Here is a 19,889-nt window from a genome sequence, read left to right as displayed (position 1 = left end):
TGTGTGTGTGTGTGTCCATGGGGGGGGGGGGGGGTTCTAGCTCCATGAGCTAGACTAGCCCCCCCGCCCTCCACCCACCCTCTCCCTCTGACCATATGTAGGTCAAGCGAGTAGTGTTGAGGTCTGGAAAAATTAAAGTAAATGGCCCAACGTCCTCTTTTTCTTTAGTGCGAGTAAAAGGAGCGGAGACACTTAGGCCCAATCCCATTTCTACCCCTTACCCCTTCCCCTTACCCCTCCCCCTTGTTTTGAAGGGGTAAGGGGAAGAGGTAAGGGGTAGAAATGGGATTGGGCCAATCACATTTCTACCCCTTACACCTTCCCCTTCCCCCTTCCCCTTACCCCTTCAAAACAAGGGGGAGGGGGAAGGGGAAGGGGGAAGGGGTAGAAATGGGATTGGGCCTTAGTGTTTGATACGGGCAGGTGAGCCAAAATCCAAACCCTCTCAACCCTCTGGATCTGTGGTTTGAAGTTCCAAGCATGACAAGCATAGTTCTTAACACTTTCACCCCGGCTATAGGCTTCTTAGGTAACCATGACCACACGCCCATTTCCATCCCATCTACCCTGCCTCAATGATCAACCCCTCCGAAAGGGGCCTTCAGGAAAAATGGGCGGGGAAACAAATTGACTGCAAGGCAACATTGTGACATGGGGATGAAAGAAATAAAACTGAATGCATTAACCCAAATATAAAAAGCGGCATGGAGAATAATTGTAATAACCTGAAAGTCTGTATTTGTACAATTGCAATGCTGACTGCTTACGTTGACCTCGACTTGGCTCGAGATTTGTTATGTTATGTTATTATAACCAGACTTATTTTCAGCAAATTGCTCAAGGTGTAACTGACGTCACTATAGTGTCCGTACATCCATTAAGCTCGTGGAATGTAGGATTGGTGCTTCAGAGTTTTTCATTCATAGTTTTTAATTGATCTTCGTAATTAAGCAGCAGCCCTGCCTAGTGCACTTGGTCGGTTGATAACCTGTTCCTCTTTCCTTTGCACCTTCTCCCTCCTCAACTCTCACAGGAAGAGGGTTATAAACGGGGCCAGACTTTCAACGTCCGTTTTGTGGAATAAGTTGTTCTCTGTGGGGTTGATGACCGGGAGAGCTTAATTAGAGAACAGGAACAGGATGTTGTCTTCTTATAATCAACCTGGGAATAAGTGGCCATTTTGAAAATCAGCAGGCCTCTGCAACCCTTAGACTCAGGCATGGACAGAGGCCCCACTGTTATGCAAAAAAAAAGCTCATGTTAGTTGTTGGGTTAGTTGTTGATGACCGATGACCTTAATTGCTCTCACTCTTTTTGGATGATTGCTTACTGGGAGATATCACCTTGGGTAAATAAAGGTAGATAAGGTTTATTGTATGATTCACAATGCACAAGCTTATACCCTTGTGCCATGTGCACTATAATCTACTCCTAGGCCGAGTTATGGTTAGTTTACTAAATGGAGCAGCGTCATAGCCTCTACTTGTGTTCAGCTGTGGTCATATGATAACTTGATGTTTCTGCTCTGGTCATGTGACAACTTGACTGGAAGCAATAGTACTATTGTTATATACTTTTTTCAAGTAAATAAAAGGAATTATTTTAATTGTTTATTTTTTCCCAAAGAGGAAAACACAATATTTGAGTTGGTTATATAGATCCATCCATTATTTGGATAGATACACAAAAAAGGAAGACTTACGAATAATAATAAACAACAGAAAGTAAGAAAAGGACATAATATCAAACTATAATAAAAAGATTAAGGAAAAATAGTAAATCTTATATTATTTCCATTGAGGATTCTTTCATTAGTCCACAAAATGTGTAGAAGAAACTCCAGTAGATTGGTGAGATCTTTCAGATAACTTGATTCCGCGTATACTGCCGCAGGTGGACTCTTGGCTCTGCACTGTGCTGATGTGTTGCAATCAATGGTGCGGGAACATGGGTAATGGGGAACCTTTCAGATGTAAAATTAATTACCTGCAACCTGACAACATCAGGGGAACTCAGCATATATTTTGTGCTTGCTAGGGAGGTTCTTCCACGCTTGCTTTAGCATGACACATCTTGTGTGTGTGTGTGTGTGTGTGTGTGTGTGTGTGTGTGTGTGTGTGTGTGTGTGTGTGTGTGTGTGTGTGTGTGTGTGTGTGTGTGTGTGTGTGTGTGTGTGTGTGTGTGTGTGTGTGTGTGTATGCGTGTGTACACAGATGGTTGCGTCTGTTGTCGAACCTTTAGGCTCCCCATTTGTTTCTGGGGAAGGATATGAGTAGACACACCGGTATTCCTTGGTGTGATTGGTCGATTTGTCGTAGGAGAGATTGCATGTCTGGGTGATGAGTTGTATATAGCCTGTATCTTTGGGTAAGATGATGTCCCTCCACTCTCTTCTACTATCACAGTTCTTTGAGGGCCTCCTAAACACAGTTTGTCCGCCTGTTCTCTCTGGCTGTTGATCTGTCTTTTGGTGTGAATGAATTCCTTCTAATTAGTTACATCGTCATCACGGCGATAAAGTGACTATTTCAAAAGTGCGAAGATGTCAGAAATAGTCACTCACAGAACACCAGCAGACCTGCAGAGCCAGATAGAGAACCAAAAATCCCCTCAAATCGACTTCACTTATTCAGAAAACTGGCTATAGCAGTAGGAAATCAGCAAACTCCCTAGAGAGATTGCTGATTGATAATGAACAGGCCAGCCCTTTATTGTTCGCCATCTCTCTCGAGACATTGGCTCAAAAGATCTCAGCTCTCCCTTTATTGTGACGATATATTATTATACTTAGATAGAGTTCCACAATCCCTCCCGCACGTCCTGAACATATTCAACCAATTTGGTAGTCTATCCAGTTAAAGATGAACCCCAATAAGTCATCCCTATTACCACTAAACAGATCAATGATGGATTGAGGTGGGCGGACGGGGTGATTAAGTGTCTCTGACCACTATAATTGTACTTTTATGAATCCTCCTCATCAATGAAAAAAAAAAAAACTTGATCACAAAAAAATTGTGTATTGAACAGGCTGTTCATTTGTCCAGTCATTCAATGTACATATGCAATAATGGTAATGAGTATCGGTATTCATATTTTAAATTTTATATATTTTTATTTTTAAAAACACCTGTTTTTATATTGACTATAAACATAACAGGAATATTGTGGTCTTAATGTTAAATAATGACTTCATTAAGTAAAGGAGATTTTCTTAAGGACACAAGGAGGTGCCTTGCCCTGCCAGCCTTCATCATCATTCTTGAATAACGTTAATCTCTTTTATTCATGTCTCATCAAGCGTTATTGATTGTTCTTGGCACGTTGACCGCCGCATAGAAAGCAGCTGTTACTCCGGCCAGTCGGATCATAGACCCTAATAAAATACTTTACTGTGGATGAAGATCATTTACAGTGGTTGGGCAGTTGGTCAGATCACCCGACTGGGGATTAGGTTAGACAGAAGGGGGTAGGGGTTAGACAGTGTCATTATAGAAGACGTATAGGTTAAACAGTGATTGCAGAGATCAGTCAGGAAGGAGCAGGTAGGGGTTAGACAGTGAATAAAGAGACTGGTATTTAAGGAAGAGGTAGGGGTTAAATAGTGAATACAGAGAGAGGTCATTAAGGAGCAGTTTGGGTTTAAACAGTAAATACAGAGACGGGACATTAAGGAGCAGTTGGGGTTAGACAGTGAATACAGAGAAAGGTCTATATAGAGTTGTTAGGGGTTAGACATTTGAATATACAGACAGGTCAATGTAGAGCAGGTAGGGGTTAGACAGTGAATACAGAGACAGGTCATTAAAGAGCAGGTGGGCGTTAAACAGCAAATACAGAGACTGGTCATTAGTGAGCAGGTAGATGTTTGACAGTGAATACAAAGACAGAGTATCTCTTAGATAACTTCAACGAAATAATGGCAGATCTGTAGGAGCAAAGAACATCAAAAGCAACACAATGGAAACTACACGATGCAACTGTGCAGTTTTTTCTAGTGAGGACACTTCATTCTTGCGAGCCAGTCTTAAATGATTCCACCCAAGGCATAACCGGTTATCCTCAAGCTTTTCAGCACTGTTCTGCTTCATCAGGGGGTTTGATCGGCTCGGTCAGCCAGCGACATGCTCTGATCACCGCCTTGACGCTCGGGGGCTCCCTCCTCTTTCCGCTCTCGGCATGACGGCTATCGATTGATGCCCCCGCTCCTCTTGATTTAATCTGCCCCCCCCCCCCCCCCCTTTTCCCCCACACTCCATCAACAGCAGTGACAGGAGGCACTGACAGCTAAATCAACCTGCTTAACACAGAGCCAAAGGGAGGAGTTGGGAGGAGAGAGAGAGGAGGTGGTATGATGAAGGCTATGGAGGAGGTGAAGGAGGAAGAGGTAGAGGAGGTGAGGAGGGCGATGGGAAGGAGGAGGAGATGGGACCCCCTCTCCCGTACCACTTCATCAACAACAGTGGCAGGACCCCCTGACAGCTACCTCAACCTCTAATTGACCAATTGGAATTGAGTATTCGATGAAGCTGTGTAATAACTGAATGCAATATCTAATCGCGTTCATCTTCTTCTTCTTCTTGTTATAACATCGTCCCCAGGCGTATTCCTTGAAGAAGAATACTTGGAAGTGAATGCTTTGAACGTGTGGATAGGGGCAAGAAGGAGAGAGGGAGGGATGGGCATTTCCGTTATATGTTAGATTAAAGATAATATTTGTCTAATTCTTTGTCCAAAAACGGTATCTTTTATTCTTTGATTATTCCTTTCATCGTTGTTGTTTTTCTTCTTCTTTTCTGGTTCTCCTTGCTCCTGGGACTTAAAACTGACGTACACAGCTCTCATGAAGTAAGAGAAGGTAAATGGGGGGTCTGTCGTAGGAGGCACCAGAGCTGACCGGGTGCTATCTGGTAATTCTCCCGATCCGCTCCTAGTCTAGCTTGGGTGTGTTGCCATTTTTGTACCTTCCTGTTTGTTACAGATTTGTTCATCGATGGGCAAGCATGTGTGGGTCTACCAGTAAATAATGTGTGCGTTTATCGCTGGGGCAGATTATAGCACTGTTAAAATTCTGAGTAAGACCCAGATACTAGAGGGATTAGGAAGGAACACGGAGCAGGTTTGACTGTTGATGCATTTGCAATCTGCACTAACTGCATGACTGAACTATTAATATCAAGGAGGATGTGGCATATGTGCAAAGGTGTTCAGCAACATACTTCTATTAGATTTACTTCAATAAATACAATAAAGTTATGGGGATACAACATTAACTATATCATATTAATATACCGTACTATTGATTATTCTTTCATTAATAGTAGAACAAACATTATTTATTGTAAGATAATTATTATATTGTTAATTCAGAATGTACTTTACATCTAACTCAATGAATCCAAAAACAGATGCTAGAATCAAAAGGTCACTGTTTGAGCGTACCAAACAGGGCGGAACATACAGTAGCATTTCAACGATTCTTGTAAGCTTCGGTTGAAATGGCCTCGACAGATTGCATATAATCATTTTAAAGACCCAGCAAGGTGTCTGCAAGGGGACAAGGCGCCCATGGCGGCCTCGCACACGGGCGAGGATGCTACTTAGCATGATCGCCAGCTAGCAGGCTCGCCAGCTAGCATCCAGCGAAGCTAGCCAAGATCAGATTCCTCACCATCTGGAGCGTGTGCCGACATGCGGCATCACCTCCTGACGCCAAGAAAGATGATTGCTAACAGCGTGATTATGCCTTTATTAGATTAGCCACGCGCCACAGCCCCTGTGGCTCAGAAGACAGCCAAGTGCAAACCGATGGGATGGTGAAGCGATCAAGTCGACATCTGCTGAAGGCATGAGCCCTCGGTGGTGCCAAACATCACGCTGCTGCTCGGATTTAGGTGTGATCACGTATGGAGAAGACAAAGAGCTCTTACTCACTCACTCTCACCTTCGCTGGACGGAGTGACCCATCCTATTTTTACCCTTCTCCTCTCTCTGCTCCAGCCCACTTGGGTTTTACCCTGGCTTGTGGAGGCCCAGGGGTTAGGGTTAGCATTTGGCAGGGGGGAGCCCTTTGAGCCTGTGATTCAAAAAGTACTACACAAAAGTATTACACTGGATCTTTTTATTGTTATTGGGCCATTTGAAAATTCAACTCCACAGCCAAAAGACATTTGGAAAATTTGTTTGTATTTAAAAGACCCCTAGTTTGCGCCCTTAATAAGGAAGATATAACTTGTATACGTGTTTATTTTAAATTTTAGGCCGATCCATCTAAATCACACCAGTCCGTCAGTTCCTACCAGACACATGCCAGGAGATGAAGACAGAGAGAGAGGGAGAGGAAGAGAGGGAGAGAGAGACAGATAGAGAGACAGAGAGAGAGAGAGAGAGAGAGAGAGAGAGAGAGAGAGAGAGAGAGAGAGAGACTCTCAATGCCAAGGCATGGGGTGAGGGAGGGAGGCGAGGACGGAGCCAACTTTCCACTCCAGCTGGAGAGATGCTGAGAGGCAGGTCAGTTTCCACAGCTCCCACTGGCCGCCACGGCAACCGTCATAGGACAGACTCGCTTGGTTTGAATAGGCTAAGCTATGAATAGGCGATTAATTGAATCAAATAAACAGCATATAATGCTCAGAAAATAGCCATACATTTCCTAAACCTCATCACAACCCAAACGTTCCATCAAGGATTAATAAAGTGCATCTGATCTTATTGAAGATTTGCCTTCTGCGGTACAAAGGATTCTGCAACAGCCGGGTACCCTGAAACGCATTGTCAATATCAAGTCAATATCAATATCAATCATCCTAACACAATGAATGACTGTATTCCATACAAAGGTAGTTAATACAGTCAAGAGTTAAAGCCCCAAGTACATTTGAGCGAGGGACTCTGCTCGGGGATGTATGTACATGCAGCTGAGCTCGGAGCGCCCTCCTCTTAGAGGGCTGCCTCCACACAGACCCCCTTCTTCCCCTTATATAAAGGAACTACAATTACTATGCTGGTCACAGCTGGGCTGGTAGAAGCAGCCGTCAGCACACAGAGATGTCACTGTCCCGTCCACTCTCAATGCAGTCTCTGAACAACCCCACCACCACCACCACCACCACCTCGAACACCACCACCACCACCACCACCTCGAACACCCCCACCACCACCACCTCCACCACCACCACCACCTCGAACACCCCCACCCCCACTCCCACCACCACCTCAAACACCCCAAACCCCCACCACCACCCCAACCCCCACCACCACCTCAAACACCCCAAACCCCCACCACCACCTCAAACACCCCAAACCCCCACCACCCCAACCCCCACCACCACCTCGAACACCCCCACCCCCACCACCACCACCTGGAACACCCCCACCTGGAACACCCCCACCCCCACTCCCACCACCACCCCCACCACCATCACCACCATCACCACCATCACCACCATCACCACCACCACCACCACCACCACCACGACCTCGAACACCCCCACCACCTTTGGCCTTCGTAAGGCCAAAATAATCACAATAACAGGCTGGTATCAGCCACGTTTTCGGTTTGTTTATTGATTTGTGTCAAACCCTAAATTGTATGCATTGTATTGTATAAAGTTTAATCAGTTGATCAATACCGTTTTCTGACGGTTTTCCTACTCTTCATCTAGTGGAACGATATCGGCCACGGATTCCTCCTCTCGGAGGCTGATGGAGAGCTTGAATCGGACCAGTGCCGGGTTATCCGACACCAGACCTCCCCGTCTAACCCGTCTCTCCCCCCCCCCAGCTCTAACTGGCTGAGGCCGTGCTGCGGCCGGCGCGTGGCTCTGTGGCAGGTGTGTCTGCTCAGCGCGGGCTTCAACTGCATCCTGGTGGCCAGTGTCCTCCTGGTGGTGCTCTTCCTCGTCCTGGAGCTCCTCATAGACACCAAGCTCCTGCAGTGTGAGTATCACACAGGTCACGGGGAGTCGGTTTGTTGGTCACGATGCTGCTCAGTGCGTTAGCTTACTGCGCTGTGGTGCCCCGAGCAAACTGCCTTGTCGGGACGAATGCAAAGTGATTTCATAGAAAGTACAACTTAAGTCGAGGAGTTGAGGTATTAGACCTAGCTACCAACCAACCTGTACTTCATTCAGCTACCTTTAACCTGTGTTTATTTATTACATGCATAGATGTTTATATGCGTATAATTATAACTAAGTCACTGTTAAATCCCTCTTGATTGCTGTAAGGCAAATGGAAGACAGAATTTTGTGTTTTCTGCAACATTACAGTTTTTAATATAGTGGGTACAACTGGGGTGTCATTAGTGTATAAACAACATCTCACTATTATTATTATCCCCGGTGATTTGTGCAGTAAACTAAACATTTGCGCGAAACCGGATCGCATGTGTTAAGCGCATGTAAACGCCAGCGCTTTAGCCGTAGCAAGCAACACGGCAGCTGTGGCCACGGTGCCCGCATGCACCGCGGAAACCAAATAGACCTTCCCTCAGACATCTCGTCACGGGGGAGACACTGAGTCACCGTAACCCTCCCTCCACCTCGCTCCCCCTGTGTCTCCTTGCCTTGTCTGAGGGCATCGTCTGCTGGTAGACGCCGGGTAGTGGCTGAAGGAGAGTGATGGTGTGAGGAGGCGTTGGATGAAGCCCAGGCCCCTTGTCAGTGGTAGAAGGTAAATGTCCCCATCAATTACGGGGCAAAATTCCAGGGCTAACGATAACGGCGGCGCCACGCTCCGGGACCACGGTACACCGCCCGTCAGTCCAGATGTATTACAACCCACCTCTTCAGTGGCTGCCAGTCCCTGCAAGACAGATGGAGGGATCCACAATATGGCTCGTTGTAGCGAGGCGGGGGGAAAGGAGATTAACCCCCTCATGGAGACGGGAGGGGGGTGTCTGTGCCGGGGTTGGGAATGAATGACGACTCTCAGGAGAGATAGTGATGGAGGAAGGACACACTGGTGCACAGAGTTACCAGAATGGGCCGATGAGCAGAGAGAGGTGGCGGAGGATGGCTGGATGGATGGAAAAGGCGAAGGTTGAACGTAGAATTATACTTTAAGGCTCGTGCCGTGGAGAATGTCGTCTCACTGGGGTTAAGGATTCATCTGATCGAAAGGAAAAAAACACTTTCAATCATTTGTCAGACACATATACTAAGGGGATTACTGAGCACATTCAAAGCATGGTATTAACATCGGAACGACACAGAATTTCTCCGTGCTATACCACCAAGTGTCTGAATAACACCACACCTTCTCTCTCCAGTTGCCAATGCTTTCCAGTTTGCCAGCATCATCCATTGGATCAGCCTCATCATCCTCTCCCTCTTCTTCTCAGAGGTAAGTTGCGACTCCATGACTTTTCATTTAGCTCTATTTTTCCTGTGAACATAAATTATTCCGAGTGGAAACGCAACCCCTTAAAGGGAGGGGAGACATAGCCCACGGTCATATAGTCTTCATGTAAACAAATGAACCAATCGGTAATCACCAGTGAGCCAATGGTCTAAGCGATTAAAGACGTGCATGAGGTGGTGGCCAGCACTCTGGTTACAGTGACACGATCCATCCCAACGCCTCGCGCCCCCCATATCAAAGTGGTCGTCGGTGTGTGAGAGGGGGTCTAGTGTTTCACACCAATCACAAGACGGTATTCCTGCGTGGGGTTGGGGCTTCTCTCTTTTCCGGCAGCAGCAGGGATGTAAGACATGTAGTAATGTGATGGATTGGCAGTGTTGCGTTTACATGACACCCCCTGTGCTGAGTGGAGGGTCGGACAATGGGTCCGGGCAGACAAAGGCCGCCAACGTCTGCACGCCACGATAAGATCTGAGATCACCTTACAAATGGACTCTTTGTCCCGGTCATTTTTTTAATACCTCTATGGTGTTAAGGCAATGGTACACCCTAGCTTGAGAAGTATTTGAATCCCAACAGTTATTGTATGGTAGTACAAAGGACCATGTTCATCTGTTCATGCTCCTGAAATGCGCTCCTTTGTTCTTTTTTACAGACTGTTTTCAGAATTGTAGTTCTTGGGATCTGGGACTACATTGAAAACAAAGTAGAGGTAAAAGATTAAGTAATTCTATCAGAATGACCTGAATGGTACATAGATGAATTCCATACAAGTACCTTCATATATTATCCATAAAATACACTAATAGTGATAGTATTTAGACTTTCGACTCTCCTTTAACTCTAGCAACTATTCCGTTAACTACTCCTTCTTCTTCGACTACTGCTAATATTATTATAACTAGTACTACTGCTTCTGTACAAATACTAGAGGATGTGCAAATCAAAGTGTCTTTGTGTGTGTGTGTTTGTGTGTGCGTGTGTGTGCGTTTATATATGTGTATGTGTGTGCGTGTGTCTATCGGTGCATGTGTGTGTGCATGTATATATGTGTGTGTGTGTGTATGTTTGTGTGCATGTGTGTGTGTGTCGGTGTGTGTGTGCGTGTGTGTGTGCACGCTCCGCAGGTGTTTGACGGGGCGGTCATCGTCCTGTCCCTGGCCCCCATGGTGGCGTCCACGGTGGCCAACGGCCCCAGCAGCCCGTGGGACGCCATCAGCCTCATCATCACGCTGCGCATCTGGAGGGTCAAGCGGATCATCGATGGTGAGCCCAACACACTCACACTCACTCACTCACACACAGACACACACACACACACACACGCACACGCACACGCACACGCACACACACACACACACACACACACACACACACACACACACACACACACACACACACACACACACACACACACCACTGCTGGAACCACGCCACCACTTACACCCCTTGCCCACTGCATCCGTCCGTTGACGGATCTCATGGGCTTTGCATGGGGCGATCCTGAATTGCATTGTGGGTCTGTCCGTTCCGTCGGCTCCATCTCTTGCGTTCAAAAGTTGAGAAAATGTTTAACTTTTCAGGCTGCAACGGATCCGTCAGCCAATCAGATCGTGGCTCCGTCGGCAAATACCACTCCCCCATCCGTCAGACACGCCTTCCGTCGTCCGTTGACGGACGGATGCAGTGGGCAAGCTGCGTAAATCACCCTTCAACCATTGAGTGCATCTCATCGTTAGAGGACACCCCTCTCTGTTTGGGGGCGGGGGGTAAAACTTTCCTGATGGAAGGGCCAATAGTAGTGCTTCAGGGAATTAACATGAGTTTCACGATTTAACACAAGTCCGCCGGGACTCACCCAATGTTTATTGTCCTATTGAATGGCAACACGTGGGTCCCATAAACATCTCCACGCACCACAATCCAACGCACCAAAGAGCTGTCTGACTGGTCCTCTGCAGCATGCTGGCCTTGTCCAATGTGAAACAAGTCAGCGGACTGCATTACCCGGCTCATCCATGTCGTTCGCTCGGGGCGGTTCAATTTCCAGGATATACGTCATGAGAATAAATAAACATGATGGGGCTTTTCATCTAAATGTGTCTCACGACACAGTGCGTGCATACATTTTCCTGGCAAAGGTGACCCCAGCAGAAATCGAATCCCCCTCAGCGTGGCGGCTTTAATGACATTCTCGCCCTGCTACACAGCAACCACACAGCAACAGACGTGATGAGTAAGTGCAATTCTTACCGTCGTATACAATAAGGAGGTTCTCGGTCGCCATTAATCCACGGGACAAATCGCTGGAGGAATTCCATTAGAGGCCTCAGACAGAGGAGCAAATGGAAAGCGGACAAGCCCTGTCCATAAATATTTACCGCTCAGCCTCCGCAACGGATGATCTGCCGGCCCCCACCCCCCCCCCCCCCCCCCCCTGATTATCCACATTATTTAACAATATGGCTATTGATCATCGCGGCGTTGGTGGCCGTTCTCCTCTGTTCTAACTGGTATTGCTATTGATCTTGACTACGGGGGGGGGGGGGGGGGGGGGGGGGGTTATTCAGATACAGGGGGGGGGGCAGGGTGCTGAACACAGTGGCTGTTCTGCGCTATGCTAATGCTAAGGAGGGATCGATCCCTCCCGGGAGGTCACCCTCACCGCGGGGCCCCTCTCGATGCATACCAGATGAGCCGTGACCCCTGGCCACACGGCCCCCCCGTCCCGGAGGTGCTCCAGCACGGGCCCGCTGCAGGAGGAGGTGGAGGAGAGAGGAGAGAGGCTTGTGTACCAGGAGAGGACTGCTTTTACATTAGAAGAGGATTCGTTTGAGAACCACAAGGGTATTTGTTTTACACCTTCGCAACTTTTTGTATGCCAAAGTTCTCTCTTGAATAAAATTGGAAAAGGAGCCACAGTCCTTGTTTTGTTTAGTCCCACACTAGTATCAAGTTTCAACAAACAACATCCACAAGCCAGCGATCAACCGTTTAACATTAATCTACACTTTATGACCCCACCTTAGTACAGGGTGACAATGTGGCTTTAGAGGTCTGGAGGACATCTTGAATGCGAAATTCAGCGCTCAGTTGCCCCACCCAGAATCAAGATGAAGCCAAGATGGCCGCAAGGTGACTCAAGCCCATGCATAGATTCAATGCAGCCAAAAGCGCTCTCTCGACATCTCTTCAGATTCACGCCCACTGTTGGTCTCTGAGGCTTCAACTCCAGATTCCTCCTGCAACGCACTTCGGCCTGTTTGGTTTTCAGATGTGTACACATATGAAAACCAGCTTGTTATCCACACAACTACAGCTCTTTAGCCACACAACATCCACAACAACAATAACAACCACCACAACCACAACCACCACAACAAAATCGTGGAGTTGAATGAGATGGTTTATGAACGAGCATCTGACTTTGACAGTGAGAGGAAAGAGTATTTTCTGATGAAGGTTGCATTACAGTATATGCACTGTATATACAGTATGAACATAATGCAGGGGGTTGTGTACCCTGCTCTACAGAGGTGATGGTTACCTCCCTTTGTCCCAGCGTGGGAACGGGTTGTGTGCTAATCCTAACACTGATGCCGCAGGCTCCTTGATACCGGAGTTCTACGGTTGATCGAAGATTAGGACTTAAAATAAACAAAACACAACACAACAGCATTGAACAGAGCTTTGAAAAACAAAAGTCTATCAAAAACAATTCTTCCGCATTGCAACACACAAACATACCAACACACACACACACACACACACACACACACACACACACACACACACACACACACACACACACACACACACACACACACACACACACACACACACACACACACACACACACGCACAAACAAGCCAACATTGGCAGTGCATTCACACAGCTACCCTCACTGCAAGCGTTGACCCAGATAAAGTACACACACATTTATGGGCACTTAAAGCTAGTATGGACAATCAGAAACGCAAGCACTGGGGTGTACACTATAAAGAGTGTAACCTAGCCAGACTATAAGTATTAGTACTGTGCATGCATAAAGTTCAATTAAATTTAAACTGATCGTTTTACTTCCCTCTCCTCCTCCCTCCTCCTCTTCTTTCCTTGCTTCCTCTCGCCTCCTCTCTCCTCATCTCCTTCCTTCCTTCCCTCCCTGAATACCCCCGACCACCTCACTCCCTCCTCCCCTCTCAACCCTCCTCCCTCCCCCATCCTTCCCACTCCTCCTCCCCTCTCCGTCCTCATCCCTCCTCCCTTCTCTGTCCCCCCCCCCCCCCAGCCTATGTGTTGCAGGTGAAGGTAGAAATGGAGCTGGAGGTGCAGCAGTGTGAGAAGACCCGAGCTCTGAGGGAAGAGCAGCTGGAGCGCCTCACCCAGATCTGTCAGGAACAGGCTGTGAGTCAACACGCACGCACAGGCACACACATACTCACGCACACACACACGCGTACACAGACACACTGACAGACACACTGACAGACACACTGACAGACACACTGACAGACACACATGCAAGCACGCACGCACATGCACATGCACACTCTAATGCACACGCGATCGCATACACACACACGTAATATATATAAATATATAAACACCTATTATTTAATATATATCTAATATAACTACTAGTACGGATACTAGTATTAGAAGCCGGTATTAGTATTATTATAACTTGGGAGTGAGGGAAGGAGACAGCAATAGGGAGAGAGGCAGGGAGGGTGAGGAGAAGTAGTAGTACTATGGCTGCTACAATATTACTGTTTAAGTAATAATAATAACTTGTAAAGCACTTTTCTAAATACTCAAAGATGCTTCACAGAGTGAACAAACAGGGTGAAAAGGTTCCTGTATAAATAAAAGATTAGTATGTATTTAGAAACTAGAGGAATCATGAAATGGAGGGAGGGGAGAGAGGTGAAGAGGTCAACTGATAAACGCGAGAATAAATTGTTGGGTTGGATGTTCTTGGGCAGGTTGTTCCAGAGGGCAGCTGAAAACGCCCTGTATAGTACTTGTAGCATAATATAATAACATATAACATACATTAGTCATTACATGCAATTAGTATAGAGAGCTAATCAAAGCATACGCCACCAAACAAGATGATGTAATTCTCTTTCTTACCAGACGAGGGCAGCAACACATTGCGTATATATTCATGTTCCCTTTACTTTCCATCAGGCTTTGGATTAGATGATGAAGCACAAACTGTATAATAAATGTATATCCACACATACGCACAAAACTAAATTCCGACAATATTATTATATGAATAAATTTCACAATGATCCACTGAAAATATAAAAAATATAAATTTTAGTCTTTATTCCCACACAGGCTCATAATTCCCTATTTATGGCATCAATATTAGATTAGACAGAGGTCAAAACCTTTTTATACATCAATGGTCATAACTGTAGATCAGGTAATGTTGCACCAGCAAACAACATGATTGGACATTTATAGTAAAACAACGTTTCACAGCCGATCAGTAACCTAAGTCTTAAGCTTTATCAATATGAACTGCTGGCTCTGAAGAGAGGATCGATCCTTACTTCCAGGACTGATCGGATACTTTGAACTTCAGGCCTCTCCGGCTCAATGTCACACTTTCGGGATGTAACTGTGGACGTCATTTTGGATGCATCGGTATATTGAGAAGCATTGAAAAGTATACATATTATGTGTGTGTCTATATGCTAACAACTTTATTCATCAATGTTATTCCTCCCCTCCCCCTCCCTCCCTCTTTCCACCCTCACCTCTTCACCCTCTCATAAATTCCTTCCTTCCTTCCTTCCTACAATCCATTATTTCTCCTCTTTAACTTTCCATCTCTCTTTCTCTCCCTCGCTCTCTCTCTTTCTCTCTCTCTGTCTCCTGCTCCTTTGACTCTCGCCCGACATTTCTTTGAACCTCCTTTTCTTCTTCTCTCTTCCTCTTGTTGTCATGGTTTCTCTTTGTTTACTCTCCAAACCCCTTCCTTCCTCTTACCTCCTCAAACACACACACACACACACACACACACACACACACACACACACACACACACACACACACACACACACACACACACACACACACACACACACACACACACACACACACACACACACACACACACATACGCACACTCACACAAACCCTATTTTACACCAACACACACGCACACGCACACACATACACACACACACACACACACATACACACGCACACACTCGTGGGTCCAGTTTGAGATCAGGCAGCTGCGGGCCCACCTGGCCCAGCAGGAGGTGGACCTGGCCGCGGGCCGGGACGCCGCCCTGCAGGCCCACCACCACCACGCCTGCTGGGGGGGGAAGAAGAGCTGCTTCCAGGGCCTGGAGGGTCGTGGCCCCGGGGAGTCTGATGACGAGGGGGGCCAGAGGAACCTCGCGGACCCCCTGCGGCCCCCATCAGGTACGCTGCGGCCAGGCTACCCAACACCTGAAGGGGCGGAGTTACGCCCTGTTTCCTGTTTTCCACTTTCCACTGGGGATAGACTCACGCACGGGGAAGAAGCTTTCAGGAGGGGGTTTTCATTAGTGTATCTCTGCAGTGGTCGGTCCACACAGAGTCAGTTTCAAATCGTTACAGGCCTTTTTTTTGTTCAGTACCGCCGACAGAGTTTGTGTGAGCCAATTAAATACTCACAGATCCCAGCCTCCTGCCACATGATTGGTGGAATCTAATATGAAGTGAAAGACAGTCAAACGCAACGTTCACTCAGATCTGAGTCCCTCTGCTACCAGGCTTCAGATACTAATCTAAATCTGATTTGTGAGACTACCATGGGGTGGACCCGTAGTTTACACTGTTGGTTTCTCAGTGTTTATTTATGTTTTATTAACGATATTACATATCATTATGCATAACATGCATCTTGAAATTCCTATATGGGTAATAAAGTAATATTTACTGTACCTTTTATGTATAACATTATATAATTCATCTAAAACATCAAACAACCAACCCACTTTAGACAAACAAATTACAACCAAACCAGGCAGCTCTCGCTTTGTATTGGTTGGAAATACTTCTCCTGGGGCCTGTGTGTGTGTGTGTGTGTCCGTTATCTTTCAGAGCACAGCGGGACAAACAGAAGCTCAGAGCTGTAGATGTATATACTATACTATGTACATAATTACGCGGGACAAAAACCTCCCATAAGCTGTAGCGTCAGGTGAACAGGATGCCAGAGCTGTGTTGAGCTAATCTGTTAGATGGTAGGCCCCTGGAGCGACACTGACCTTTTTAGTTCCCCCCTTCTCGGGGAACACTCACGCACACACAACCACATGAACACGCACGCACACGAAAGTGCATGCACACGCACAGCCACGCACAAGCACCCACATGCACGTGCACGCACACGCGCCAACTCACACGCACACGCACACGCCCACACACACACACACACACACACACACACACACACACACACACACACACACACAAACACACACACACACACACTCATACACATCCCATCTGACCGCAGGCGCTGCCAGATCAATACGAGGGCAAAAAAAGCTTTTAGGATGCGGTGGATCCCAGGGAAAAACAAGCATGATCACCCACATTAGTCAGCTCACATGGGCATCTTGCTTAGCCCCCCGTTATCTCTCCTGTTGCAGCTGCCCACCCTCCCCACCTCCAACCACCACCAGCTAACCACCAGCCCCCCCCCACCCCCCCCTTCCCCCCCCCCCAGAGCTACCCTCAGTACACAGCTCACTAAGTGGGGCTGTTCCAGGTATAGAGTGCTCTGTGCATTGTGGGTCTTGCCGTGAGGAGAGAGTGGTGTTGAGGGGGTGGGGGGACTGGGAACATCTGTTCAGATCTACCTGCAACACACCCCCAACCTCAACTGTCCTCCCCCTCCCCCCGTCCCCAAACCTGGAGATTGTGTCTCTCTCTGCTGTTTCCACACCACCACACCCCCTAGAGAATGCGAGGGGAGAAATCTGGTGGCTCTGATGGCAAATTGGTCAGCTTATGGAAGGATGAAGAACACGGTTCAGGGGACGAGCACTTAGGCTGTGGCCACAGGGCTCACCGAGTTCGGTAATGGTTTAAAATGTCTCTTGCTCGCTCTTTCTCTCTGGCTCTCACTCGCTCTCTCTCTCTCTCTCTCTCTCTCTCTCTCTCTCTCTCTCTCTCTCTCTCTCTCTCTCTCTCTCTCTCTCTCTCTCTCTCTCTCTCTCTCTCACTCTCTCTCTCGCTCCCTCACTCTCACTCTCTCCAAGTCTCTCTCTAAGTCTCTCGCTCTCACCCCAAAGGGATGAGAGCAGGGATGTAGTTCCAAGATCTTTTCCTTCCACCACAAGGTTCAAGCTGTTTTTCCTCATCCCAGTCACGGCGGTAATTCCCCCTCAATGAATTTATGAAGGAACCTCCATAAACGGTGAGGGTAGAGGCAAGAATCCAATTTGTCAGCATGCTCAAGAGAATATCAGACTTGCGTTCACGTAGGTATGACAACGTTTATTCTGTCTACCACACAGAAAGAAACGGCTTATATCTCAGATGGAGAGACTGTTGGTTCTTATGGAAGTTATTCACACTTGTGAGGTAAAAAAATAAGAAGAAGGGAGCAGTAGAATGATGGAGAACAGTGAGTTTCTCACCCTTTAAGTGTCGAGTGTATGACTGTCCAGTGACACATAATTTGACCTTGCTTCATCCCAGGTCCTCTTTAATATATAATATATATATTAAATAAATGATATCATTATACAGACGAGCAGGGAAGTGATATGTGCCATGATTAAGGTTACAGTCCGAGCTTCGTACGCCAATAATATTCTTTATGCTATTTATTAAAAGGATGATTGTGATGATGTGTCACAATATTACATAATGTAGTCAAATATCTAAACCTTGTCTCAGGGGCTTTTAACTTTTTTATCATACAGAGGCAATTATTTTTTAAAACGTCTTTCATTTTGGTTAAAGAATAAATTCTCCCGTCCCGATGTGACGCCTGAGAAGAAAAACAGCGCAGGCCCTTCTCCATGTCCCAGCGATGGCAGGTATCCTGAGCCGGACAAAACATGTGAGAGGCCTCCCGGGGTCTCCCAGACGCATGGCTTATTAATGGGCCAGCGATTGTCTCCGCCTTGTTTTAGTGAGTGCAATGCTTCCCCTCTCGAGCCATGGCTCCGGGATTAATATTTTAAGATGAAAAATAAATGAAATTACCCGTCAGAGTCCGCTGCCGGTCCCCAGGGCCGGTGTGGGGGGGGGGCGGGGGGGGGGTCGCTGGGTAGGAGGGGGTGGTAGTGGGGGGTAGCACTCAGGGTACTGTGGGCGCTCAGTCAGCCAGGGGGCTGGGGAGCTGAGGACCAATGAAGCGAGAGCAGAGGAGCAGTGGGGCCGGATCAAGGCTTTCACCGCACTGCATCTTAAAGGCTGTTGGACCGGAGGGACGCTCCTGGACAAAGAGGTCCTTACTCTCTCCCTCTCTCTCTCTCTCTCTCTCTCTCTCTCTCTCTCTCTCTCTCTCTCTCTCTCTCTCTCTCTCTCTCTCCGTCTCTCTCTCTCCATCTCTCTCTCTCTCTCTCTCTCTCTCTCTCTCTCTCTCTCTCTCTCTCTCTCTCTCTCTCTCTCTCTCTCTCTCTCTCTCTCTCTCCATCTCTCTCTCTCTCCCTCTCTCTCTCCCTCTCTCTGTCTCTCTCTCCCTCTTTCCTCCTCTCTCAGTCTCTCCATCGTATAACCCCCTGCTAAACTGGTGCACGGCCAATGTACAGCATGAATTGTTTGATAGCGGACTGTGTGGAACACTATAAAGACACACATGGCCCCAGGCCTGACATGGAGTCCTGGTCTGCCCGAAACGGACAAAAGATTCCTGTGCAGAACAATGCTCAACCCCCCCCCCCCCCCCCCCCCCCCCCGAACACAAAAGTAACTGCAATATCTGAGACCTCATGTGTTATGACCTCAATTTTCAATTGATTATCCTTCTGCTTGAACATACTTTTCATGATATGTTTGACACAGATCCAGTTGTGCGTGATGATATGAACAACTATATCAGTCAGTACTACAGCGAGACAAGCACCGGTAAGGCACTGTGGCGATAAAACTATCTATTTATTAAAGTTATTCTCTTAAACCTGATAATATCTGATGCATAGATAGTGTGGAGTCAGAATGCCCTTTCTGATTTCCTGATTTCTAGCCTACCTGACATGTAGATGCCCTGATATCCAGATAACCCGGTATCTAAATACCCTGATGTCTCGACACCCAAACTCGATGTCAAGCTATCCAGATTCTTCAATACCTTGATGCATTGATACCCTGCTTTCTAGATTGCCTGATTTCTAGACACCCTGATTTCGAAATACACTGATGTTTAGACACCCTAACTCTTCATACCCTGATGCATAGATGATTTCACCGAAAAAACGTTGTCTAAATTCCCTGTTTTCTAAATCCCCTGACATCTAGACACCCTGATCTCTAGATACCCAGATTTCTAACTACT

The 19,889-nt window shown here is 47.0% G+C and overlaps 1 protein-coding gene across 1 annotated transcript in view; it reads left to right on the top strand.

Annotated features, from left to right (window-relative positions):
* Positions 1-19,889, top strand: part of LOC130403722 (transmembrane protein 266-like) — a 34,196-nt gene that overhangs the window by 13,146 nt on the left and 1,161 nt on the right. The window contains exons 4-10 of the mRNA XM_056608143.1: positions 7,784-7,938; positions 9,272-9,345; positions 10,019-10,075; positions 10,491-10,629; positions 13,653-13,768; positions 15,607-15,814; positions 19,400-19,462. Of these exons, the coding sequence (XP_056464118.1) occupies positions 7,784-7,938; positions 9,272-9,345; positions 10,019-10,075; positions 10,491-10,629; positions 13,653-13,768; positions 15,607-15,814; positions 19,400-19,462 (812 nt within the window). The remainder of the gene's footprint in view (positions 1-7,783; positions 7,939-9,271; positions 9,346-10,018; positions 10,076-10,490; positions 10,630-13,652; positions 13,769-15,606; positions 15,815-19,399; positions 19,463-19,889) is intronic.

Source organism: Gadus chalcogrammus, chromosome 14, assembly GCF_026213295.1.
Source record: "Gadus chalcogrammus isolate NIFS_2021 chromosome 14, NIFS_Gcha_1.0, whole genome shotgun sequence".
NCBI lineage: Eukaryota > Metazoa > Chordata > Actinopteri > Gadiformes > Gadidae > Gadus > Gadus chalcogrammus.
The sequence above is the reverse complement of the archived record's forward strand: the minus strand, read 5'-3'. Positions and strand labels throughout refer to the sequence as shown.